The sequence below is a fragment of the Leptomonas pyrrhocoris genome (assembly GCF_001293395.1).
Source record: "Leptomonas pyrrhocoris isolate H10 chromosome Unknown, whole genome shotgun sequence".
NCBI classification, from domain to species: Eukaryota; Euglenozoa; class Kinetoplastea; order Trypanosomatida; family Trypanosomatidae; genus Leptomonas; species Leptomonas pyrrhocoris.
In genome coordinates, this window is record NW_015438385.1 from 141,083 (window position 1) to 165,234 (window position 24,152).

The 24,152-nt window shown below is 58.9% G+C and overlaps 7 protein-coding genes across 15 annotated transcripts; all 7 read right to left on the reverse strand.

Annotated features, from left to right (window-relative positions):
- Nucleotides 1-104: 104 nt before the first annotated feature.
- Nucleotides 105-3,184, reverse strand: ABB37_09145 (hypothetical protein; the record flags this gene model as incomplete). Its single annotated transcript, XM_015808452.1, has 1 exon — nt 105-3,184. The coding sequence occupies exon 1, from the start codon at nt 2,790-2,792 to the stop codon at nt 105-107; it is 2,688 nt and encodes an 895-aa protein (XP_015652905.1). The 5' UTR covers nt 2,793-3,184.
- A 675-nt stretch (nt 3,185-3,859) lies between these two features.
- On the reverse strand, nt 3,860-8,033 carry ABB37_09146 (hypothetical protein; the record flags this gene model as incomplete). The annotated part of the gene is made up of 1 exon (XM_015808453.1): nt 3,860-8,033. Exon 1 carries the CDS (start codon nt 7,400-7,402, stop codon nt 3,860-3,862), a length of 3,543 nt encoding a protein of 1,180 aa, XP_015652906.1. The 5' UTR covers nt 7,403-8,033.
- A 524-nt stretch (nt 8,034-8,557) lies between these two features.
- On the reverse strand, nt 8,558-9,280 carry ABB37_09147 (hypothetical protein; the record flags this gene model as incomplete). Of its 4 annotated transcripts, none has more annotated exons than XM_015808457.1 (1): nt 8,558-9,280. In XM_015808457.1, exon 1 carries the CDS (start codon nt 8,966-8,968, stop codon nt 8,558-8,560), a length of 411 nt encoding a protein of 136 aa, XP_015652910.1. In that variant the 5' UTR covers nt 8,969-9,280. The 4 variants fall into 4 exon arrangements, with proteins under 4 accessions (XP_015652910.1, XP_015652909.1, XP_015652908.1 ...); XM_015808456.1 differs by having other exon boundaries at nt 8,558-9,260; XM_015808455.1 differs by having other exon boundaries at nt 8,558-9,083.
- A 965-nt stretch (nt 9,281-10,245) lies between these two features.
- ABB37_09148 (hypothetical protein) lies at nt 10,246-13,210 on the reverse strand (the record flags this gene model as incomplete). Of its 2 annotated transcripts, none has more annotated exons than XM_015808459.1 (1): nt 10,246-13,210. In XM_015808459.1, the coding sequence occupies exon 1, from the start codon at nt 13,078-13,080 to the stop codon at nt 10,246-10,248; it is 2,835 nt and encodes a 944-aa protein (XP_015652912.1). In that variant the 5' UTR covers nt 13,081-13,210. The 2 variants fall into 2 exon arrangements, with proteins under 2 accessions (XP_015652912.1, XP_015652911.1); XM_015808458.1 differs by having other exon boundaries at nt 10,246-13,207.
- A 1,202-nt stretch (nt 13,211-14,412) lies between these two features.
- ABB37_09149 (putative calreticulin) lies at nt 14,413-15,780 on the reverse strand (the record flags this gene model as incomplete). 3 transcript variants are annotated; one of them, XM_015808462.1, is made up of 1 exon in its annotated part: nt 14,413-15,780. In XM_015808462.1, exon 1 carries the CDS (start codon nt 15,631-15,633, stop codon nt 14,413-14,415), a length of 1,221 nt encoding a protein of 406 aa, XP_015652915.1. In that variant the 5' UTR covers nt 15,634-15,780. The 3 variants fall into 3 exon arrangements, with proteins under 3 accessions (XP_015652915.1, XP_015652914.1, XP_015652913.1); XM_015808461.1 differs by having other exon boundaries at nt 14,413-15,771; XM_015808460.1 differs by having other exon boundaries at nt 14,413-15,746.
- An 891-nt stretch (nt 15,781-16,671) lies between these two features.
- ABB37_09150 (RNA polymerase ii largest subunit (RPOIILS)) lies at nt 16,672-21,880 on the reverse strand (the record flags this gene model as incomplete). 2 transcript variants are annotated; one of them, XM_015808464.1, is made up of 1 exon in its annotated part: nt 16,672-21,880. In XM_015808464.1, exon 1 carries the CDS (start codon nt 21,667-21,669, stop codon nt 16,672-16,674), a length of 4,998 nt encoding a protein of 1,665 aa, XP_015652917.1. In that variant the 5' UTR covers nt 21,670-21,880. The 2 variants fall into 2 exon arrangements, with proteins under 2 accessions (XP_015652917.1, XP_015652916.1); XM_015808463.1 differs by having other exon boundaries at nt 16,672-21,877.
- Nucleotides 21,881-22,334: 454 nt separating this feature from the next.
- On the reverse strand, nt 22,335-23,690 carry ABB37_09151 (hypothetical protein; the record flags this gene model as incomplete). Of its 2 annotated transcripts, none has more annotated exons than XM_015808466.1 (1): nt 22,335-23,690. In XM_015808466.1, the coding sequence occupies exon 1, from the start codon at nt 23,490-23,492 to the stop codon at nt 22,335-22,337; it is 1,158 nt and encodes a 385-aa protein (XP_015652919.1). In that variant the 5' UTR covers nt 23,493-23,690. The 2 variants fall into 2 exon arrangements, with proteins under 2 accessions (XP_015652919.1, XP_015652918.1); XM_015808465.1 differs by having other exon boundaries at nt 22,335-23,642.
- Between the last annotated feature and the right edge of the window lie 462 nt (nt 23,691-24,152).

A 24,152-nucleotide genomic window follows, 5' to 3' on the forward strand; every position in this document is an offset into this window, starting at 1 on the left:
CGCCCTCAACTAATTTTGTGCGTCAGATTGCGACGCCGCTCTGTCACACTTCACGAAAAAAAAGGTAAAATCGCCAACCACCGCCCCCCCCCCCTCCGCCCTTCTTACGTCTCCACGGAGGTGTCGTTCTTCTTCTTCTGTGTCGGCTTGGCAGCGTCCGTTTGGCGCTTGCCCGGCAGCGACGACGCGGGCTTCGACAGCGAGGAGCCGCCCTTCGAGCCTTTGGAACTGCTGAGCGGCTCGCGACGACCTGCTGGGCACCCCGCCGCCTGCATGGCCGTGAGACTCTTACTCATAATCTCCTCCACGTTCACCTCCGAGTTGGTCAAGAAGGCTTGCGCCGCCCCTTCGGGTCCCAGCGGGGTCTGGCTCATCAACACGGCATGGTGGTCCACCGCCACGTCAGTCCCCGCCTTCTTCAGCTCCTCCGCGGTCAGGTAACGCGCACCCGGCACCTGGTACTGCACGCTGCACGCACCGTAGCAGCTACTCGCGAAGCTGGCGTTGCCCAGCCCAGGCGAGCTACCCATCGCTGGGGTATTGCCGAAGTTGACGGTTGGGACGGGGTTGTCGGTGCCAAGCTGCGGTGTCTCGAGCCGGTTGGCAGGGATCTGCGTCCTGGTGGTATAGGTTTGGGGAAAGATTGTGGTGGAGGAGGTGGTCGCTGCTCCTGCCACTGCCGTTCCTGCCGTTGCGGCGGCTGGACTCCCAGGGATGGTGTCCGCCCCACGGCTCGGCGACGACGGCGACGCGTACACGTCGCTGCTGCTAATGTTGTTTCGGTTCGCACGGCTGCGACTTGCTCTCTCGGACTGGGAAGAGGGGGAGGCCATCTCTAGCGGTGACCCAGGAGAGGCCGCGGACGTGGAGCCGTCATTCCAGCCCTCGCTGCTCGTGTGGGGGAGGCTGAGATCGCGGTGTAGATGAGCGTCCCTCTCCAACTCCGCCACGGAGGTCGTGTTACTTCGAGGAAGGAGGGAGGAGGGCGGTGCCACCAGCTCACTGCTCGTGCGCCGCATCTGGGGAGACAAAACGTCCGATTGCGAGTCGCTGTGGTTGCGATGGGAGGAGTGCGCCGAGTGTGTGTTGCCGCGGCGGCGCGGCTGCTGCGACGACGGCGACGCCGTCGCTGTCGCCTCAATACGGTGGGCCTCCTCCAGGGACAGACCCACGATGTCATCCCTGCTGGCGCGCTCCCGTGCGAGACGGCGCGAGAGGGTCTCGAGCTGCTCCCGCGAGAGGTCCGTGTCATTCGTGTTGTTCCGGTACAGCGGGATGGCCGCCCGACTCACCACAGACGGGTCGCGTGAGGCGTAGATGCTCTGCACCTCCCGCCAGACCTGCGCCAGCTGCTCCTTCGGCAGCGGGCAGCTCAGAGAACTCGAGTAGCCGACGGCGGGGTCGAAGTCGAGGTGGCGGCCGGTCTCCCGCTCGTAGCGTGCGACAAACCCCCGCACCGACATTTCGGGAATCTCCGCCATGTCGATCACACGGCGGATCTCCAGCGAGGCGAAGCAAGTCTCGTGAATGATGTGGTAGAGGCGCAGCACCTCCACCGAGGGGCTAAAGCGGCGGATCGCGTCCGGGCCGTAGATGGGCGGCTGCGGCAGGAAGATGATGTCCGGCGCACCGGGATCGGAGAGGAAGGCCACGAAGGGGCGACTGCTCGCGGCGTTGTAGTGAAACTCACGGACCTGTTGCAGCTTGATCCAGCGCGGGATGGTGCCGGTGTCGCGCACCAAGAGGACGGTGTCGTGGGTGATGCAGAGGTAGGCGCCGCGCAGCGCCACGCAGAGGCCACCCGACGCGTTGCGGCCCACCAAATCCCCACGCAGGAAGGCGTAAAAGACGGCTTTGTCGAGTGCCTTGAAGGTGTGCCACACGCACATCGGAATCATGGAGAAGATGAGCCCGTTGCGGGGGTCGTACGGGGGCAGTCCACGATAGGGCCGCGCACTCAGCTTGTCGTAGCCCAGGACGGTCTGCACGACGTACCAGAAGCGGCGGAATTCGTAGTCGGTGCGCATGCGGAACACCACCTTGATGCGGCTGCCACGGTAGGCCGTGCCGTTCTTCGCGTGCGGTGACTCGAGCGTTTGTATGCGGCGTGCGCTCGGTGGCAGGACGGGCTGCCCACTAGCCAGCTCCGCCCGCTCCCGCTCCATGCGCAGGTCCGCAAACTGATCGCGCAGCGCCTCGTACAGCTCCCGCAGAAAGAACGGATCGCGAATAAACTCGTCGTTCTCGACGGTGAAGCGCTCCGGCAATCCGGACAGCCCAGACGACGGCGTCAGCAGCGGACCGGGCGCGGGCGTCTCCCCTTGCGCCAGCGGCCGCACCTCTCCATGAATCTCTACCTGGAACAGATCCGTCTCCTTCAAATGCGTGTCCTCGAGGATGAAGGCGTGCTCCTTGCCCACCAGCACAATCATGTCTACCTTGATCTTCTTCCTCCACAGCACGTCCTCGGGGTTGTTGGGCGGCGGCGGGGCCTCGTTGAAGCGTTGCTGCTGACTCACCGGGGAGAGCGGGGGACGCACGTTGATGTGCGGAACGGCCGGGTTCTCGCCGGCGGTGGACAGACTCGCATAGGAATCCTCGCCGTCCGTGTAGGAGTCCTCGGAGGTCGCCGGTGGGAAGGGGTTGTCGTTGGCGTTGGGGTAGGCAATTTTCTCCGGCGTGACGCTGTCGGAGTAGTAGAGGTGGCGGCGCATGGTGTCGAAGGCGAGCTGGCGCATCTGCCACCCGTCAAAGAAGACGTTGCCCTGCTTCTCTGCGTACGTGTAGAACATGGCTGTGAGCGAGGCGTCTTCTCGGTGAGGGGCGGTTGTTTCTTTTGAAAATGTGGAAAAGAAAAGAGCAGGGTGCTCCGTGGGAGCAGAGAAGCACAACCGGCGGTGCTGCCTGTGTGAAACGGCTTTGTTTTCACACACAGATAGGTAAGGGGAAAAAATAAAAATAATAAATAGAAGGGCTAGCGGCGTAGATCAACGAAGCAAGACAAACGACGACGACTGACAACAGCCTGCTCAAACACACAGACACACCCCAAAAGCTCAGCAGACGTAAAAACAAAAAAAAGTTAATAAAAGAGTTGACGAAACACTACACTAGAAAAATACATGAAATAAGAACTAACCAAACGACATCACACTGCAGCGCTTGCACTGATGCGACAACACACTGCCCAGAGTAGAAACACCAGATAGACGGCAGCAGAGGAGAGCATGGATGGAGAAGAACACTTATACAGAGAGAGCAAGCGAGAAAGAGAGGATCAGCCGGATGAGCAGGCGCCGTTAGCCCTGCACAAGTAAAGCTTTTATTCTTTTGTTTTATGAAGATAATGAGGTTTCGTTGTTTAGTCAGCACAGCGGCCGGAATGCGTAAGGTGGTCTTGCAGAGGCAGTAGGTACAAAGCGGAGCGGAAATTACAGTGTAGCGTGCGAACCCGTTGCAACCGTCCTCGAAGCAATGCCGCAGATAATGAAGTGGTCCTTCTTTTCGTTCGGTGAGCCACGTCGACAAAGAGAGACTAAAAAAATAAGAACAGAAATGAAAAGAAAGATAAAAGACACTAAACTTTAGTTCTCACGGAATATATCACTGAATAATAGAAAGCCGCCCAGTTCGCTGGGGAAGGGGCGGCATTCAACAGCAGAACACAATCCATCACCACCCCCATCACACGGTGCCACTCCGAACGCACCACACAACCAAGTGCTCTCTTCATCAGCGCCACAATAGAAAAGCTGCTCCTGCTTCAAAGCAGCAGGAAATACAAAGAAACACAGCATTAGCCGCTTCCAGGGTGAAAATACAAAACTAGTTTCCAAATAAGAAGCAAAACAAAGATCCCTTACTTCGGCAACACAGCTGGTGGAATGAAGGCGGCCATGTCTGGTCGAGCCTGCAAGCTTGGCGAGGGCGCCGAGGCCTTCTCACTTTGTCGGTCGGCCTCCCGCGGACGGAAGCCCGGTAAAAGGTCAGCGGTCAGCACCGTTGGCGTCACAACGCCCTCCGCCACCTTCACAAAGCCCGGACTCTCCACCGGCACCGTCCCTGCGCCTGGGGTGCCACCAATACCCGCTGCTGCTACAGCTGTAGAAGCAGAAGCAGAAGCAGAAGCGGCAAGGCCACCCGTCGTCGTTGATATCGCCAAGGAAGGCAGCGCCGCGTGTTCGTGCGTCGTTGGCTGCCCCCGCGACTCGGGTCGCTGCAGCATGTCCTCCATATCCTCGCTGTCGAAGTCCTCGTCACTCTCCTCATCTACCACGTCCCCGCCTTCCGAGGCATTCTCCGTCGTGTGCGTCACCTCTTGCGGCGATCGGCTGCCATTCGTCACGCTCTCTTGCGGACCGGCCGAAGAGGGCTGCCCGCCTCTGGTGGAGCTGCCAGACGCTGCACCGGCGCCCCCTCTGCTACTCATCGAAGCGCTCGGCACCAGTACCGCAGACCCCGCGTTCGCCGTCAGACTCCCGTTGCCCACGCCGTTTCCGCCATTGCTGGCCGCCGGGGTGGGCGGATGACCGAGGTACGCGGTGCCGGGCGCGTTCGTCGTCGTTGCTGCTGCGGGGGCGTCTGCCGGTTTCCCAGAGTGGGTCGATGACGGACAGGGCGAGGGCAGGTCGTGGCCACTGGTCGTCGTCTGCTGCTGTTGCTGCTGCTGTTGCATCGAAACATGAATTTCGCTCAGATGCACCCCTTTCGGGGCTGTGGCCACCGGCGGTACGTTGGGGGCCGCCGAGGAGAGCCAGTAGTCGAGGACGGTCGGGTCGGCGTGCAGCTGCGAGGGGACTAAACCGTAGGTGTTGGGACGAGAGGACGGCGGGCGCTGCTGCGAGGGGGCGCTGCCGACTACCGTGTTTGGGGAGCTCCCGCTGTCCGAGTCACCCGGCGGCTCAGGCGATCGTTGGCCCGTCGTACCCGGCGTACTGTGCAGTGGCAAGTGCGCAGCAGCTCTTTTGTTTATTGTCGCAGCAGTAGTCGCAGTAACCACAGCGCTGGCTGCTTGAGAAGGCGGACGCGTGTCGGCGCTTCGCTGCCGCGATGACGATGACGATGGCGCTGCCGAGACGTAAATGCGAGGCGGTGCGTCGCTCTGCGGTGCCGCTGCAGAGGGCTTTACGTAAGGGATCGTGCCCATGCTGGAGGTCGTGATGGAGGTCTTCATCGGTTGCGGCTGCGGCGGTGGTTGGACCGTCCCGCCTGCACCCGCACCGCCCACAGAAGCGGAGACAGACTCACCAAATCCACCACCGCTACCACCTGCCGCAGCCGGACTGACAGACGTGTCGACGGCCCCCGCTGGACTCGCGTTGCGGCGGTCGGTGCGCGTCACCTGCAGCCGCTGCTTCGCCCGTAACTCCGCCCCCCGCGAGGGCGGCGCCATCAGCTGCGTCATCGTCGCTGGCATGAAGCTCGCGTTGGAGTACATCGAACTCGCCGGCGACAACGCGCCCGCCCGCGGTGGGGTGACGCCGTAGGAAGACGACACCGCCGAGTGCGGACCCGCCCCCCGCTCCGGCCAGCGGGAGGTCGACGTCGCCTTCAACGGGCTTCCTGCAGACTGCCCCATGCTCAAGTGCTGCTGCTGCCGGGACGGCACCACCGCCTCGCCCATCTGCGCATGCGAGGCCGGCGCCATGAAGGGCCGCCGCTGCATGCGCGACGGCGACGCCTCCTCGTCATCGTCCGTGTCCTCGCCCTCGTCGCGCTCCAGGGCCTGGTAGAGGTCCCGCTTGAAGGTGAAGTGCGTCGGCGTCTTGGAGTTGTCCCAGCGCCAGCGCAGCGGGGTCGCGCCGGTGCTCTGCTCCTGCGCGATGTACTTGAACACGTCCGTGTGCTGCGCCGAGAGGTCGTGGATGTGGCAGAGAACGTCGTACTCGTCGGTGTCCTCGGCGGTGTGCACGGAGGCGCGTCGACTCGAGACGGGCGCCAGCGCCACCTCCTCGCCGGCGCGTAGACGCTGCATGAGGAGGCGCCGCACCATGCTCACAATCCCCTCCACGCACTCCTCGGAGTCAAAGGTAGAGTTGGGCGGGTAGCTGGGGATGATGGGAATGAAGACAAAGTCAGGATAGGGCTCCGCGGCACGAATGGAGATGAAGGAGTGGTTGCCGCGGAGGACGTACTGCACCCCGACGATGTCCTCCAGGTCCAGCCAGCGCGGGCACTTGCCGTCCAGCTGCAGGAGCAGAATCGAGTCGTGGGTGATGCACAGGTAGCCCTCCATCCCCCGCACCTCCCGCTGCTGGCGGACATACACCACGTGACCAATTTGCAGCGAGTAAAACACCACGTCGTTCAGCCGACGGAAGGCGTGGCGGAGGTGCAGGGGCACCGTGGCGAGGGCAATGCCGTTGCGAGGATCATACGGTGGCAGCCCAGCGTGCAGTGGGCCGCAGAGGCCGTGTCGCACCAACGCTTGCCGCACCCGAAGGCTCACAATGCGGAAAACATCGTAGTTGGCCGCACGGAACTGCAGCTGCACCGCCTTCTCATCCTTCACCGTAGTGCCCGCACCGACCCGCACCACGCGACGTCGGCGACTGAAGAAGCTGTACCCGCTCTGCACGCTCTCTGTGGGGCTGGAGGGCGGCGAATTGAGGGCGACGTCATCCTCGTCCGCCTCCTCCTCCGCGTCCTCATCACTGGCCTCCGTCTCGGCTTCCGAGGCGGCCACGGAGGTCTCCTCGTCCTCCTCGTCGTCCGGCGCAAGGTCGATGTCGCGGAACATGTTCTCGTCCTCGTCCTCGAAGTCCTCGTCGAGGGACTCGTTCACGGGGTAGCTCGGCATGTGAATGAAGCCCGACGGCGACTCCGGTGCCGGCACGTCGGTGTCCGCGTTGGTCAGGAGCGGCTGCCCCGCCGAAGCAGTCGGCGCCTCGTCCTCTGCATCTGCATCCGGCTCGCTGTCCATCCGCGTCGTGCTGAGCCACGACGTGCTGCGGAACCACGAGGCGTTGCTGCGGTGGGAGAAGCTGTTCTCCGAGGAGTTGCCGACGCTGCCCTTCCCGCGGTGCGGGCGGTGCACCAGCGAGCGCTCGTAGCCGATGATGATCAAAGTGAGCAGAACCCCCTCGTTGAAGTCGTCGCTGGTGGGCGGGACGATGTACTCGTCGGCGGCGTAGCGCAGCTGGGTGACCTTCACTTTGCCGCTCCACTTCACCTTACGACTGGAGGTGCCGCCGGACAGAATCGGGGAAGAGGAGCCGCTGTTGCCGGTTGCTGCCGCTACCGCCCCCTCCACTTCTTGGCTCCGCGTCATCACCTCCTCAATGTCGGTGCGGCTCAGCGGCTTGGAGTAGTACAGGTAGCGGTACTTGGCATCGAAGGCCACCTGCCGCACCTTCCATCGCAGGGTGAGGTTGCTCTGCTTCTCCAGGAAAAAGTAATGCATGAACGTCGCAGAACAACTATCGGTGTGGTGGTGGCAATAGAGAAGGGAAAGGATTTAGTGGTAATGTGGGTTCGAGAGAGGAAAAAATATATAATAGTAGTAGCAAAACGAGTAAAAAGAACAAACACGTACTTCAAAGACCTGAGAAATAAATAAGAAAGTGATTCATAGCAGTAGGACTGCGTCAAAGAAACGGTGCGCGGCGACTACCTCGGCAATATATGATTCTCCAAATACAAAAAGCGGCTAACACGCTCGTATACAACGTCTATGCTTTCCTGAAGTGCGGAAGAGTGGCCCATCCACACGCATGTACAAATCCACAGGTAATGCGTGCGTGCACATCAAGTGGAAAAGTAAAAAAGCGAAGCCACCACTCACACAGAAAGAGAACCTCCGCAACTCGAGATGCTGCCAAAACCGCAGTAATAATAAATAAGAATAGCGGACAAAGAAGAAACAATCTAGCGAAACGGCGGCCGGCAATGTGCGTCGATATCGTGAGCCGCGCCGGGATCCAAAAGCGAAAACACCTGAGAAGAAGCTGTGGAAATAAAATAATTGCGGCGAAGATGACACTGTTCGCCGTCGTTTGACGTGAAATACAAAAGAAGGAAAGGAAAAAGAGAACTTTTGTGTGTCGTGATGAGAGCAAACGCACGGAAAGGTGAGCCAAAAAACGTGGAATCAACGCGGAGGAATGACCGTGACAGAAGAGTAGAGGAGGCAAAGCATAACGAGGGGGAGAGGAGGGGGGGGGGGTAAAGAACATGCAGAAGGGAATAATAATAAAAGAGGAAAAACTTCCACGAAGGACAGTTCTTCACCGGCCAATACTTCTTCTTCATAGGTGATTACTGTTGGCAATCAGACGCAGCACAGTTCCTTTGTCGAATCGACCTTCCTCGCACGTTAAAGTAGAACATCAACGTGCGAAGTGCTTCACCACGGGTACGTTATCTCGTTCATCATTATTAGGCAGCCTTCGTTTGAATACCTTCCTATATGTACTACGTAAGTTACTAAGTAAAAGACAGTATTTAAAAAAGCCTCAGACGTATAACAGAAGAAAGAAGAGAGTAGGAAAAAGGAATCAACGTGCCTCAAGCGAGTCGCAGGGAGAAGCGCGGTAAGCACTCCTGTGTACATCAACGGTTACGCCATACACTGCTCACCACAGCCCTGATGTACGCCTCTCTGTCGCGAAGAAAACCGCACGACCGCGAATGAGTCTAGCGATGCAGCGCAGACCGCACTGCGCTTGATCCTTTCTCCTTTCTCCTTTTCTTCATTGCACCTCAGTACAGTACACCTAACTAACGTCAACACCATACTGTGCACACAACGGCAAAGGCAACAGATACCACAACGGATGACGCCCCTTTGTGATCCTTCCTTGTTATCGTGATTATTTGAGCGTGGGCCACAGCTTCGGGTTGACGCACACGTCGACGCAGTGCACGATGTCGAAGTACTGGTTGTAGCAGTGCGGCTCCTTCTCGGGGTCCACGGACTTGATGCGCTCCAGGCAGGCGTTGTACGCCGCGACCTTCTTCGCACAATCATTTGCCAGGCACTCCTTCTCCAGGTCTAGCTTAATGTCTACCGGATCCGACATGATTGAAAGTACTTCGGGTTTTTTATTGGATGTGATGAACCCACAAGAGGGCAGAATAAATACTTGGCAATAGGTGTGCGTGTGTGTGTGGTGGGGGGGGGGGGGAAGGAGGGACGCGAGGGCGGTGGGACGGCGAGGATTATGTTGATACGCCTAATCACGTAGCTACACTCGCAGAGATACAGAGAAGGAGGTGCGACTGAACACCGAAACAGAGAATAATAATAATAATAATAGTACTACAGAGAAAACGAAGATGCTGGAATTCAGAGAGGCGACGTTGGCTCGCTGCAAAAGAACACGGAAATCCAACTGCTTGCACCAGCGTCGTACAGAAAGGAAGGGCGGGTAAATCTCACCTTCACAACAGTGAAACTTCAATGCCGGAACTCTTCTACAAGAAGGTGAAAGGAGCTACGGCGATCAGCACAGCTGACAATCGCCATACATACAATCGGCTTTTCGTTTCTTTATACTGTCTACAGAAAAGAGTAATGAGTAAAGCGAAAAGAAAACACAGCTGGAAGTAAAGCTGCACTACGATGGCGATCAACCAGAAAACGTACGGGCCAGCCTTCCCATTCGAAATCATTTCACTGCGACTGGCAAACCATCGAACTGCTCTGAGAGGCAACGGATACTACTTTTGACGGGTTCATCCGTCCTACGAGCACAACACAGGAAAAAGACCAATGACAGAGAAGCACGCCTCTAATGTAAAACGATGAAAGCAAAGAAACAGAAAAACACGGAGAAAAACAACGATGAATGGAGAAAAGAATCACACAGTGAAAGAAGAGGTATCACAGCTTCTGAAACGAGAATAAAATAGCCGTTTTGAAGACCCCAAAGCGAACGCTTGAGGACACCGTCGTCATTCTACAAGCATCAAAAAAAGGGAAGTACTTCACGCGGGGCTCTCTTTCTTCAAACGATACAAAAACCCGATGCAGCATATAGAGACGGAGAAAGAAAGAGCGAAGCACCTCTCGCCGGCCCCATCTTATGACCTCTATCCAGCCCCCAGGAAAAAGCCACTCGATACAGTTTCCTTAGTAACGCCGCACGCTGTTGGAAAAGGGGAAAAAGGAGACAAACGGACGGTTTCGGCTGATAAAACAGACGGGACGAAGGAGCGAAACGCTTACGTTACGGCCAAATGCGCTCGAGAAGCATGCAGTCCGCTAATACAGCAACACCAAGGAGAGTAAACAGTCTTTGTCTTCTACATGGTCGCACAAGAGTTGTAAGTGCTGTTGTAGTGCCGTTCGTCGCTGTGCCTCTGCGACTCCCGCACCCGCTCCCGCTTCTCATTCACCTTGTCCGCCTGGCGCTGCAGCCGCTTCATTGCCGCGTTCACCGGCACCCGCGACACACGCAGCCGAAGCTCCCCGCTGTACGCCGTCGTTCCGATGTCTGCGCCGCCGTCGAGCCGCACGTTGCACTCCACCGTGTTGAAGCGGTCTGACAGGCTGCCATCGTGCCGGTCCTCGCCCGCCCACAAGGCCTCCATCGACATCAAGTCTAGGTCAGCGACGCCGATGGAGGCCGTCTCGAAGAGCATCACACGCAGTCGGTCGTACTTGTGCACAACAAAGTAGCCGCAGCCGGCCGTGGATTTGGCGCTTGACGTGTCGCTCCACACCAGCTTCGTGCGGTCCAGCAGCGCGGGGGAGCGGTAGGGCGTGTTGTCAAAGGCGGAGACGCTGCCGTTCACCGACACGACACTGTTCGTCTGTCCAAACACCCACACCTCGCCGTGGCACTGAAAGCGGCTTGGCATCTGCGGGTGCACCTCCACCACCTCGAGGAACTGCACCGCAATCGCGAAGAGGTCGGTGCGGTTGTCGTAGTGCTGCATCTCACGCCACATGCGGCCGTAGCGGTCACGCAGCGCGCCAGCGGCGACTTGGTCGTCCTCGGCACGCTCCTGCAGCGCCTCCAGAGTGGCCTCGGCGTGTGCGCTGCGGCGTACGGTGCGGCCCGTCGTCGGAGCCCAGCCGACCATGTTGTTGCCGCGGTTCAAAACAAAGCGCGACTCGCTGGTGCTGCCAGCCGTGTTGACGGCTGTATCGCCGTTGTGGTTGTCGGAATCTGCGTCGTCCACGTGCTGCGTGTGTTCACGTTGAACATCCTCCGCTGCTGCGCGACGGCGTGCCGCGGCGATGGTGTCCCGCTCGACCGTCATGGCGTAGGCCATCATGCACTGCAAGTACGGAATCACCCGCGAGAAGCCCTCGCGCGGGTCCACCGGGACGTACTGATGAATCGGCACGAGCTGAAAGAGAGGGACCGCCTCGTCGCGGCCCGCCTCAAACTCGGAGACGTTGGCGCGTGAGGTGACGGAGGTGCCACGGCTCGGCCCCCGTCCGTCCACGGAAGAGGCGGCGGCGGTGGTGTGCGGGGCAGCACTGCGGCCGTGCTTGTAGAAGTACTGGTCAAGGCGTCGACGGTTGGGAAAGAGGGCGTCGAAGGGCTGCGTGCCGGTCTTGAGGAGCGCACCGAGCACCACCGTCCGCACCGGCTGCGTCTTCTGCGTCGATGCGTCGGTGTAAGTGGTGGGGAGCTGCTTCTGCACCTTTGGGTCGTGCGCCTCGCGGTACACCGGCCACCGGTCCAGCTCCGTCGAGTACGGGTTCATCATGGTGCGGTTCTGCAGCCGCAGGTAGAGATCCGGCACGTCGAAGATGGAGTGGCAGGTGTGCCGCGCCGGCCCAAAGGACTCCATCCAGTTCGCGCCGATCACGATGCTGCCCACGTTCTCCGGAACGCGGTAGGTGAACAAGTCGATGAACTCCTCATCCCCGGTGGCGCTGGAGCCGCAGAGGGCGTCGCCGGAGTGCCGCGCCAAATCCCGCGCCATCGATCGCAGCTTGCCGTTCTTTGGGTAGAGGTGGTCGACGTAGTTGTTGTCCTCGTCGAGCAGCACGAGAAAGGCGTCCACGTCGTGCTCGCCGCTCCAGCCGACGCCGAAGCGGACATCCGACAGCGTCCACGCGGCCAGCTCCGACTTGACCTTGGAGAGGGAGTAGTCCGGCAGGTTCTGCAGCGCATCCATGCGGCTATTCGCCGGCACGCCAAGGACGTCAAACACGAGGGGGAGTAGGTCCACGAAGGTGTAGCCGAAGGTCCGCACGTTGAGCTCGCGAAGGTCCCACTCTCCGCCGGCTGAGGTAAAACCGCCGTCGTCGTTGATGGAATTGTGGTGGTGATGGTTGCTGCTGTCCTCCTTGCTGTCAGGCACACGCACGAGCATCGCGGCCAGATTTGCCGTGCCGTTCTCCGTCGACGACCGCAGGTCCATCACCCCCACCCGCTCATTCGTCGACTCGTTGTACAGTACCAGCTTCGCACGCGATAGAAGCGTGAAGTCCTGGCCGGAGTAGCTCGACACGGTCAGGAAGATCGCATCCGTCTCGCGGGGGATCTTCGCCATCACAAAGGTGAGCACCTCATCGGAGAGCTCGCGGTGCTGCCAGTGGCGTCGACGGCGGCGTCGCGAGCCTTCGCCGTCCGCCTCGTCGTTGCCCCCCTCCCGCCCCTCACCGGCCTCGTCGTCCGCGATGTCGTAGCCCATCGCCTCATCCACCGCCATCTGCACATCGGCTAGCTGCTCCTCCTCGTAGAGGCGGTTGAAGATGTTCGACCCGGCGTTGGTGTAGTCGCGGGTGGCGAGGCCCCCGCCGTTGCCGCTGTGCTGCTGGTGGTGGCCCTCCGCCCTGCGGCTCAGCTGCCGTTGACGCCGCCGTGCCGCGAGGGCCAGCCCGGGCAGTTGGTTCTCCTCCTCCCCGCCCACGGTGCTGTCGCCGCTGAGGAAGAGGTACGGGAGGAGGTGGGGGTCGACCATGAAATGCGCCCGCAGCGTCGCCTCATCCGTGCCCTCGGGGAAGAGGTGGTTGAAGAAGACGACATCGAGGAACCGGCCCTCCTTCGTGAAGCACACGGCGCTGAGGTCGAGGTCGACCGGATCGGCGCCGACGAAGTCCCACGAGAGACCCACGGACAGCACGATGCTGCCGGGAATGCGAAAGACTCTCTGGCGGACGTCTGAGTATGCCATCGTGTGGAACACGCAAGCAGAAAGAAAGAAGAACGTTGCTGATAGGAAGGAAAAGAAGAAGGAGGAAGCTGCGAAGTGCCTCGATTTCAAGGCCGGTGCACCAACGTTCGTTGCTTCTTTTCTTCGCTACTCCAACGTGGGTTAGCGTACGTTGCCCGTGATGGCGATGGTGGTGGTGATGACCGATATGCGAAGCAGTGAGGCCACGAAAGGCGGAAGACAGAAGAGGAGGGAGGACAAGTGGATGTGTGGAGGTGGGAAAAGAACGGACTTTAGCCTGCGCGAGAAATCTATTTCCGTAGTAGAGCATCTCGTCTCCTCTTTGTTGAGAGTCGTACAGCAATTCCGACGAGTGAAAAAAAAAAAACTCAACAGTGATGCTCTCGCTTGACAGGCTTCTGCGGATGACTGACCCCATTCTAAATGCCGCTGGAGAACCCAACGTGCCTTCGCTCTGATTCCACAGCGGCAGTTCATGCTGACACTTCCATAAGCCGCTGCACCACGTCAAACGTAGCCATTCTCATCTCTTCTTTTTTTTTCGCGGGGGGAGGGGGTGTTCCTCCATTTTCTCTTCATTTCACGTAACATCTTTTTCACCTTAGTTAGACTTTCTTTGAACCACATTCAGCTACAATAATAATAATAAGAATAATTTTTAAAGAGCCCAAACGGAAAACACCCGCACACCTTTCGAAGATACATATCTTCTCTTTTTTCTTTTTTAAAGGAACGTCGTGACGCCAAAGGAAGTCGTGAACACCGTAGGCGAGCGCGCTCCTCATTACCCCGCTCTCAGCACCAATGCTTCACAGAAAACGCGGTATACCAGCTTATGAAAAATAGAAGCCTTTCCTCGTTCCGGCTTTTTGGGATTCGAGTAAAAGAATGCTCCGTCCCACACAGACACGCACATGACGGGGAGGTGAAGCCAACGAGAACTGGGAAAGTGGGAAGGTACCGCATTTTGCCTCACAAAGCGACGCAATCAAAAGAGCCCAGGACGCCGCTGCGGAACAAAGCTGCACGGAGACTCCAGTTCTCCCCCCTCGTTGACACCTCAAAGCTATCTCCTACCACCGTCAGAGCCGTAAAAAAGAAAAGGGTGTATTTAGTAGGGTATTTGCATTTCTTTTCGTAAATACTCCAGTAGCACGTATAGTCACTAGATTTGATTTCTCCGTTGTTGTTTCGTCATACCCGGTACAATCCCTCCCAATCCATGAGAAACAAAGCGGCCAGAAACATGAAGGCAGGAGCGAGTCAGAGAATGATGAAGAGGAAAAAAGGCACTTCAGCCGGCGGGCCTCCATGCACACCCTGGAGTGCGCATTACAGGTCTTCGTCATCGTCGCCCTCCGGGGAAGCGGCTTCCGTCTCCTCCGCAGAAACTTCATCCTTCTCCTCCGCAATCTTCGCCTTGGCAGCCGCAGTAGCCTTGGCATTCTCCTCCTTTTGCTTCTCCGCCGCCGCCTCAATCAGCTGCCTCTCCTTCTCCGCAATGGCGCCGTAGGTGGCCTGGACCAGCTTCAGCACCTCTTGCAGGTCGTCGCCGAGGATGATGTTGTTGAAGATGCTGCCGCCCTGCACCTGCCATACATCAATGCCGACGTACTGCAGCGGAGCCGGCACCTTGTAGAGGTTCGGCATTGGCACGTACTTGGGGTTCGGGATCTGCTTCGGCTCCCACACGCCTTTGTAGGCCGGGTTCTTGATCTGGCGCGCCGTCCACGGTCCGCGGTAGGCCGGGTTCGGGATCTGCGGGGCCTCCCACTCGCCGTCCTCCGCGTCGTCCCAGTCTTCCGGCTTCACGGCTTCGGGGTCGACGATGGTGGCCGGCTCGTTGTCCCAGTCCGCGGGCTTCGTGTCCTCGGGGTCGTCCATCATCGAGTCATCCACCCAGTCCGCCGGCTTCTGCTCGTCGGGGTCCGGGATGGTCTTCGGCGCGACGATCTCCCACTCCTCCTCCAAACTGCCGCTTTTCTTGTAACTGCCGTCCATGTAGAGCTGGTACGTGTTGTTCGCCGCGATCTCCAGCGTGTAGACGTGCGTCGCCTTGTCCTTCGCAGGCATCGAGTTGCTCTTCCACAGGTAGTTCTCGCCGTCGTGGTTGAGGATGATGTGCAGGCGGTTCGTCGCGCCGCAGGTGTCCGGGCCGAACATGAGCCAGTAGGGCGACTCCCCGTTGAAGTCCTTCTGGTCCAGCTCGGAGAAGAACTTCAAGTAGGCACCGCCGCACTCCAGCTTCTGATCGTGCTTGACCGAGAAGGAGATGACGAGGTTCTTGCCGTCGTTGCTGACCGGCGTGGGCAGCTTCGTGGAGATGGCGTAGAACTTCGCGTCCTCGGAGAGCTGCAGGCCCTGCTCCTTCTTCGCGTCCACGTGCATCGCGCCAGCGGAAAGCTTCACCTTACCGTAGTCGCTGCGGTGCTCCGACTGCACCCAGCCGTCGAGGCTGTTGAACTCCTCGTGGAAGAAGACCTCGGCCCGCACGACGCACACGCAGAGCAGCAGCACGCCGACAAGGGCGGCCAACACAGTTCGGCGAGACATTGTGTAATAGGTACAAACGACGTGTCAGTTGGGGAATGGAGAAAAAAGAAAAAACGGCCGGAGTACTCGAACGGAAAGATAAGAAAAACGGAGCTTCTCGTGTTAGTGAGGGCTATCAGGATGCGAGAGAGAAAAACCTAGTCGATCTGGATGACGGCAAAGAGATGAAGTTGTGGACAGTCATTCAAAAGGCAATAAGAACCGACAGCAGAAAGGGTGCGCAAGACATCCGAGAAGTGAAGAGGAGACAGGAGTCGACAAGGGTACACCTTGCAGGAGGAAAGAAAGCAACAGGCATGCAGGCTTTACGCTCATCCCAATCACAGAGTGCAACCTCATTCTCTAACCTTTCATATACATATATACATTTTGAAGTGTTGCCTCAAAGTGTGACCTCCTTCCTCTTTGTTGCTGGGGTCGGTGCGGTGCCTCACCTTCTGCTCTGCCAGCAAACCGTTCGCTCCACAGCATCTTCCAATGAAAAGGCGTCAGACCTATTCCAAGCCGCCGCGTAGCGCACTCCTCAAAGGCCCTGAGAAGCGCAGACGACACATGAAAGATCCCAAATGCACGCACTGTACCGTTAGTTCTTGCTTGGGGGCATTCATCTAGAGATCTCACATCCCATAAAGGGTACTTACCCGGCAAGCACATCATCGAACAACTCACGCCACAGAGGGGAAAAAGAAGAGGTATTGTCCCTACAATCACAGAAGGAAATGGAGTCAACGGTGTCACGAGCAACAACCCACGGAAACAACGACGCCGAAACGTAAGAAACAACAACAAAAAAGAAGACAACGGCTCCCGCTTAAAGTTTAACTGAACTCAACCGTAAAAGCATGCCCCAACGGGCATCATTCAAAGGAAGAAAAGTACTTCCCCACATTCATCAGCAGGCGAGACGACGGTGCGAAGGGAGGCGGAAAAGGAAAACCTTCAAACATTACGATGTTCAACAACACCCGCTTAGCAAGAGAAAAAGAGAAAGGAGGATCCGCATTGAATCTGCGGTCTCTTTCTCACATACGTTTCGTATTATTCCTCCTGTTCCTCCGTCGGTGAGAAGTCGTGCGACGGCTGATTCGGGTCGTACGGCGCGCTGGCGCGAGAGTTCGCCACCCCACTCAGCGCACCCGCGAGGCCGCTCAGACTACCGTTTGAGTCCTCGAAGGGGTAGGGCTGACCTCTGCCGCCGATCGCCGGCGCCCCCGGCATGGGCATCCCCCCTGGCAGCGACCCGTAGCCGCCACCGGCTCCTCCATGGAAGGTCGGGGCAACCGACTGCAAGTGATAGGACGACAGATCCACATCCAGGGCACTCACACTCGCCATGTTTGACGACGCCACGTAGGTAGAGGCCCCGGAGAGGTGCTGGCTGCTGTGGTAGTCGCTCGTGTTCGAGGCAGCCAGCGCGGCGCCCATGCTGGGGTGCAGCACGCTGCTGAAGAGCACCTGACTCGCCTCGATCGCCATGCCAGCGTAGGGGCCCACCACGCCGCCTGCGCCACCGCCCTGCCGCGGGTAGACGGAGGAGGCCCCGATGCCGATGGAGCTGTTCTCGTGCACCGTCGACGGCGGCAGGTCGCTGTGCAGGCCCTGCATCGACGACCCGGGTGCGACGGAGGCCTCGGTGTGGTACACGTTCGACGTGCGCCCCTCCGTCGCCTTGTCCAGCGGCACCACGTGCTGCAGCTTACTCATGTCCAGCATCAAGTCGAAGAGGCCAGTGCCGATGCGGGCCTGGTTGCCCAGGACGAGATTTGCCGACACGCCCCGCACCGGGTCCTTCTCCCCAAAGGCCGCCGCAGCCATGAGCACCTTCACCGTCTCCTCAAAGGAGCACCGCATGAGGGGGCCGGACGTCTCGCTGCGATTGATGCCGGTGCGGCTGACCGCCATCAGATAGCCGCGCTGGCACATCGTGTCCACCAAGATGGTGTAGTGGCGGTAGTTGATGTTCAAGCCGTAGGCGAGGTAGGCCTCGCGCAGCTCGAAGAGCAGCTTGCGCCGCGCCGCCTCAATCCCCAGCACCGTCGCGATCTCCGGAATCTTGTTGCTGCTCGTCTTGGCGAAGTCGACGATGTTGACGCCCTGGTGGTTCACCACACCGACAAAGATGCGCTGCAGCGCCGTGCCCTCCGTGTCCACCATCCAGCTCGACTCCTTCACGATGCCGCCGGTGGCCGGGTCCACGCTGAAGGTGGTGCCTTCCTTTAGCAGCGTCTTCTTGATGCCGGGAATGCCGCGCAGGTGGACGTTCTGCAGCAGCTGCGCGACCGCCTTCGTCAGCTCAGGGACCGAGTCGGCCCCTGCACACTTGCGCGGCCGCAGACGCACCACCCGGTGCCCGTCGTTCTCCAGGTTCGCCTGCACCAGGTAGGAGTCGTCCATCTGCCGAATGGCGCTCTTCACGTCCTTCATGTTCAGCCGCTTGTCGTTGAAGAGCTCCGTGTCGAGGATGAGGCGGGCGATGAAGGGCGAGGGCTGCTCCGCGTCCAGCCGCTCATCCTCGTTCATCACCGCCTGCTCCCACTCCAGAATGTTCACGTCCTCGGCGACGACGGTGTTGAGCGGGTCGGGGTCGTAGATGATCTGCACCGTCGTCGTGATGTTCGCCAGGGTGCAGTACTCGATGTACTGCTGCGCCTCCTGCGCCTTCTGCCGCTGCTGGTACTCGCGGGTGAGGCAGACGGCGATACTCGCGTTGCGCTGGTTCTTGCTGACGTTCAGCAGCTCCAGCAGGCGCGGCACGCCGAGGGTGACGTTCTTGGACGAGATGCCGGCGTTGTGGAAGGTGTTTAGTGTCATCTGCGTGGCCGGCTCGCCGCACGACTGGGCGGCGATAGCGCCGATGATCTCGCCTGGGGCGATGAGGGACTGCTGGTACTTGGTGCGGATCTCCTTCAGCAAGTACTCGAAGGCCTTGTCGTTCAGCTTGTACTCCTTCAGCACCCGCTTCGAGCCGAGAATCTGGCGCAGGTGAATGCCGAAGAGCGTCAGCGCCCGCTCGACGCGCTGCTGGCTCAGCACATTCAAGAAGCGGCCACTGTAGTCTTTGTGATAGGAGGGGAAGAGCTGTACCAGATCCTCCTGCAGCTCCCGCACACGATGAATGACGGTGATGGGGTTCAGGTTCGATACCTGGCTGCGCTTGCCCATCGTCGTGCGTGCGTTCTGAATGAGCCGCGCGACGTTCACCGGCAAGTTCATCTTGAGCTTGTTCTTCTCTTCCATGTCGATGATGAGGCGCGACATGTCACGGTCCTTCATGAGCTGGTTGTACTCCTCGTGCAGCTTCGACACGCTCTGCGGGTCGCGCAGCAGCGAGTCTCGCACAAAGGTGTCCATGTAGCTGCCACCCATGTTCTCTGAGAAGCTGCCCTCGTCGTTGTACTCGTAACGGTACTTGTCGGCCAGCTCGTTGTTCGTCATGTGCGGGATAGAAAAGGTCTGATTGCCCTCAATACGCGCCCCATCGAGCCCATCCTCACCGTAGGCCAGCTGAACCAATTCCTGGTTGGCGTTACGCACCGTGCCGTCGTAGGCGGCATGGACGTCCTCCAGCGCCTTCACCAGCTTGCGCTGCAGGTAGCCCGTATCGGAGGTCTTCACGGCGGTGTCGATGAGCCCCTCGCGGCCGGCCATCGTGTGAAAGTAAAACTCATGCGGCTGCAGCCCCTCCACATACCCGCGGGTCGCCATCCCACGCGACGTCTCACCGTAGTCGTCCAACATGAAGTGGGGCAGCGTGCGACGGCGGAAGCCGAAGGGGATGCGGCTGCCCGCGACGTTCTGCTGGCCGACGAAGACGGCAATTTGGCAAATGTTCAAATCACTGCCCTTGCTGCCGGCCTCAATCATGACCTTGAAGCTGTTGGTGCGGCGCACGTTGCTCAGCGCCTTCTTGGCGGCCTCCTCACGGCACTTGTTCAGCGCGCTGTTCACATCGGCCTCGAAGGACTGAAGCAGACTCATGCCAGCCTTGCGGGTCAGCTTGCCGTTGTTGGCCGCCGCGCCGATCTTCTCGACGGACTGGCGGGTCTTGTGCAGGACGTTGTTCATCTCCTTCAGAGTGCTCGCATCCGCCACCGTGTCCTGCACCCCGACCGAGAAGGCGAAGCAATAGTTGAAGTAGGTCGTAATTCGCTGCACACCGTTGATGAACTTCGCCACCTCGTCGGAGCCCCGCTCGTTGAAGATGACGTGGATCAGCGAGCCCGGGGCCGCCCCGACGACGCCCTTCGTGATGGCCCCCACCAGCAGCTGCCCGCGCTGGATCATGATCTTCTTGTCGTTGTGCGGGAAGGGCGGCTTGTCGTACGGCGAGGCCGGGTGGTTCACCTCGGGTAGAATGAGCGAGAAGATCTGCTTGCCGGTCCACAGCGGACGCGGCTTGAGGATCGCCGGCACGGGCAGCTCCCACAGGTCCAGCCACAGTGCGACGCTCTGAATGAAGTACTTGTCCACGAAGGTGTCCTTGTCGGTGAGGCGGTAGCTGCCGAGCAGACTGTCCTGCACAATCCCCATGCACGGCGCCGACTTGTTCGGCGACACGAAGTTCTTGGGCACCATCATCATCTCAATCAGCTCCGCCTTCGTCAGCAGTGACTGCGGCACGTGCAGGTTCATCTCGTCCCCGTCAAAGTCTGCGTTGTACGGCGTGGTGCAGGAGAGGTTCAGGCGGAAGGTGTTGTAGTTCAGCACGCGGACGCGGTGGCCCATCATACTCATGCGGTGCAGCGTCGGCTGCCGGTTGAAGAGGACGACGTCGCCGTCAATCACATGGCGCTCCACCACGTCCCCCACGTCCAGGTTCACCGAGCTGCGGTCTTTCACGAGGGCCAGCTTCGTCACGTTGCCGTTGGGCCGGATAATGTAGTTCGCGGACGGGTACGTGGCGCGCTGCACGAACTCGGTCAGCCGCTTCTTGTTGATGACGTTCACTCGCTCCGGAAACGTCAGCGTCATGGCGACGGAGAAGGGCACGCCGACCTCGTCGACGTCGATGTTCGGGTCACCGGTGATCACCGTACGGGCGGAGAAGTCGACCCGCTTGCCCATCAAGTTGCCGCGCAGACGTCCGTACTTGCCCTTCAGCCGCTCCGTCAGCGACTTCAGCTTCTTCGTGTCACCCACCTTCGCCGGCTTGTAGAAGGTGGAGGCATTGTTGAAGAAGGTCGCCACGTGCTCCTGCAGCAGCGCCCGCGAGCGGTCGACGGCCGCCTTCACGCCAGACTCTTTGTCCTTGCGCAGCTGGATGTTGCGCTTCACGATGGACATGATTTGGTGCGTCAGCTCGTCATCGGACTTGGCGGAGCCGAAGGCCACGGCGGGGCGTACCTGCGGAGGGGGGATGGGCAGCACCGTCAGGATGAGGTCGCGCGGGTGGCAGAAGCGGGGGTCGAAGCCCATGATGAGGGCGTCGCTGTCCGACACCCGGTCCAGCACCTGGCGGGCGTTATCGGCGTGCCACACGTAATCCTGCTCCTCCTGCGTCACCTTCACCTGCAGGCCGGGGTAGATGCCGAGGAAGCGCCCAATGCGGGGCTGGCGGCCCTTGCCCTCGCAGCCCTGGATGTCCTTGCTGCGCTTGCACACGCTGCCGCAGAGCTTCGCGACAAGGCGCAGCCGGTTGATGCCCTGCACGTGAGCGATTTTCTTCATCTCCGTCGGGTCATTTGTGTCCATCAGCAGCGCCCCGCAGTACTTGCAGACGCACTTCAGGGCGATCAGCACGACATCGAAGACGTTGATGTTGAAGATCGGCTCGGCGAGCTCGATGTAGCCGAAATGGCCGGGACACTCCGGGTGCTTCAGCCCGCACGTCTCGCAGCTGAAGTCAAAGTCGGTGGTGCCCATGCGGAGGTCGTTGATGCCGCCGCGGACGGGCTGGCCGTGCTCGTAGGACTTGGCGTGTTCAATGCGGCAGGTCGCGTAGGCCTTAATCTGGCGCTCCTTGAAGACCTCGAACTGCACATCGTGCACCTTCTGCAGCGGCATCTGCGAAGGCGGCAGCGGAGCACCACCGGACATGCTTCTTGGCTTCTGCTTGTTGGTGAGTTGTGATGCTTAGAGCTTTATATATGTATGGTAGCTGAAATCGAGGTAGTAGAAACCGTAAACGACAGTTTTAAGTACGGGTAAAGGGAGGGGGAGATCTACTCGAATACACAGAGCAGAATAAATACTACACAAACACACGAACTTCACATACATGCAAACACACACGTGCACTTACACCTACTCCGTCCGTAGGAAAAGGAAAGAAGAAGAGAAGAGTGTGAAGAGGAACAGAGGAGAAAGCAAGATAAAGATGGAGAACATGTGAATAGCTGCAGAGCTACTCGTGCATGAAACGTGGTCAACGTGGCGTGAACCTTAATGCAACGCTGCGGTGTTGCCACGACGAAGGCGGCGTTTCACTGTTTAGCTAAAAAGAGACTACCACTGAGTGATTCCATTGTTATTTTGATTGCCCAAGAGACAGAGAAGAAGAAAGTGCAAGGCAGCAGAGCACTCAATGAAGTGGTAGCGGTGCAGTCAGTGAAAACCCCATGACCCCATTAAAAAAAAAAAAGAAGAAACTTCCATACCTATGATATTCATCGGAAGGAAACAACGAAGACAGAAAAAGAAGTCATTGGCAAAGTAGGATGGCAGGAGCTGCTGCTGCCCATTCCTTCCCCATCCTCGCCCTTTCAGTTCACCGTTCTCCGGTACATCTGAGGGCGGCCGATGCCACCTATGAAAATGCTCACGCCCACCGTAACGATCACGTACAAGTAGGTGAAGGCAATCCGCCCATTGCCGTAGAAGCCGACGATTTCATTCACAAGCGAGGAGACGGTGGAGAGGGCGCCGCTGATACCCTGCTGGACAATGACAAACCACACATTCCACGGGTGCTCTACCTGCATGTTGAACATGATCACGGACAGCACGACCGCCACTAAGTTGGCGATCAGCGTACCGAGGGGAAACTGCGCGACGCCGTCACGCTTGTTCAGGTAAAAGGAAAGGAGAAAGCGCAGCAGGGCACCAATCGGGGCAAACACCACCATGCGGATGTCGTCTGTGGTGATGACTCGCACGCGGCCTCGATTGATGTACACCTGCACGAGCACCGGCGCCAGCACCGCCGCCACCACGAGCAGCGCCACGGCGGTCATGTCCAGTGCGCGCAGTACGCTGCGATGTGCCGTCCACGTGGCCCAGGGGCAGTGCAGCAGCGCATCACAACCGCACCGCAGCGCTCGCCCACCATCGCGGCCCCAGAGAAAGAACACGATCGGCATCGCCGCGCCGAGGAAAAGATGCTCGAAGGCGTCACCGGCCGAGTTCTGCACCATCACCTTCACCATCCACGTGCTGAAGGTCGTGCAGCTGCCGCAGAACCCGACGCAGACGGCGCGGTAGGTCAGCGGCAGATGGGACTCGGGAGGTAGGAGGGTCACCGAGAGGCCCATGACGAAGCTGCCGACGGCGTTGGGCGGAATGTAAGAAAACTTGGCAAAGAACGGGTACTTGACGAAGCAGTTCTCCATGGCGAGGCGGACGGCGTTCCCGCCGAGCCCGGCAGCGGCCACGCACAGACAAGAAAGCACGAGAACAAGATAAGGGGACCAATCAGCCGTGTAGGGCTTGGGGAGCTGTTTGTCAGGCTGTGTAGCGGCGTGCGTGGAGTCAACATCTTTGTTATCTGGAGCGTTTCTCTGGGAAACTTCCCGAGCGTCGCCGTTGTTGATCACACTTCGCGGAGAACGATCCTCCGACTCGACCGTGCTGCTTTCCAGAAAGGGAACAGTGTCTGGTGCGCACGGCGAACTCTCATCGTTACGCACCGCTGTGCTCTGCATTTCTGGCCGTTCTACAATGTGTCGGCACGGTTAAAAGCAAGAAAAAGGCTATCAGCACATATGTATTAAAGGTTGAGCTGAACTTACTCAGCGAAATAGGTGCCACTTTGTAAGCCTTTGCATAATCTTGAGAAATGGGGAAGCATTCCCTTTTTAAACTCAGAGAAGTTGCACCGCAGAGCGCATCGGACGTGCGGCTGGAAGGGTGAGATGGTGAGAACGAGGACGAAAAGACAAGTGGACCATAAGGAGTCCGCAAACCGAAGTCAACGAATGCGCCGCACAAGATTTGAGTACCAACGGGAAAGCTGATGGCTTTTGCCAACGACATGTGATTTCTGTCAGATGAGAAGAGTATTGGAAACGACATTCATTGCTGTGCTGCTTGTGGCGGCGCCATGAAAGAAGATTTTGAGCATTAGAATTACTTGATGTCGTGCAGACGTGCGTCGTTCGCTCGGAAAAAGAAGGGGAAAAGAAGAGAAGCTCCCGCCACCCTCTCGTGAAGTTCGCATAGCAGTTGCGTTCATCTCGACCGCTCCTATTCGTTCTTTTTTTTTCTTTTCAATGGCAACAAATCGTATTCATAGAAGAAGGGTGAAGACCGACACACCAAGCGCAAATACCTACAACATTATATTTTGCATCCAGCTTGAGCGA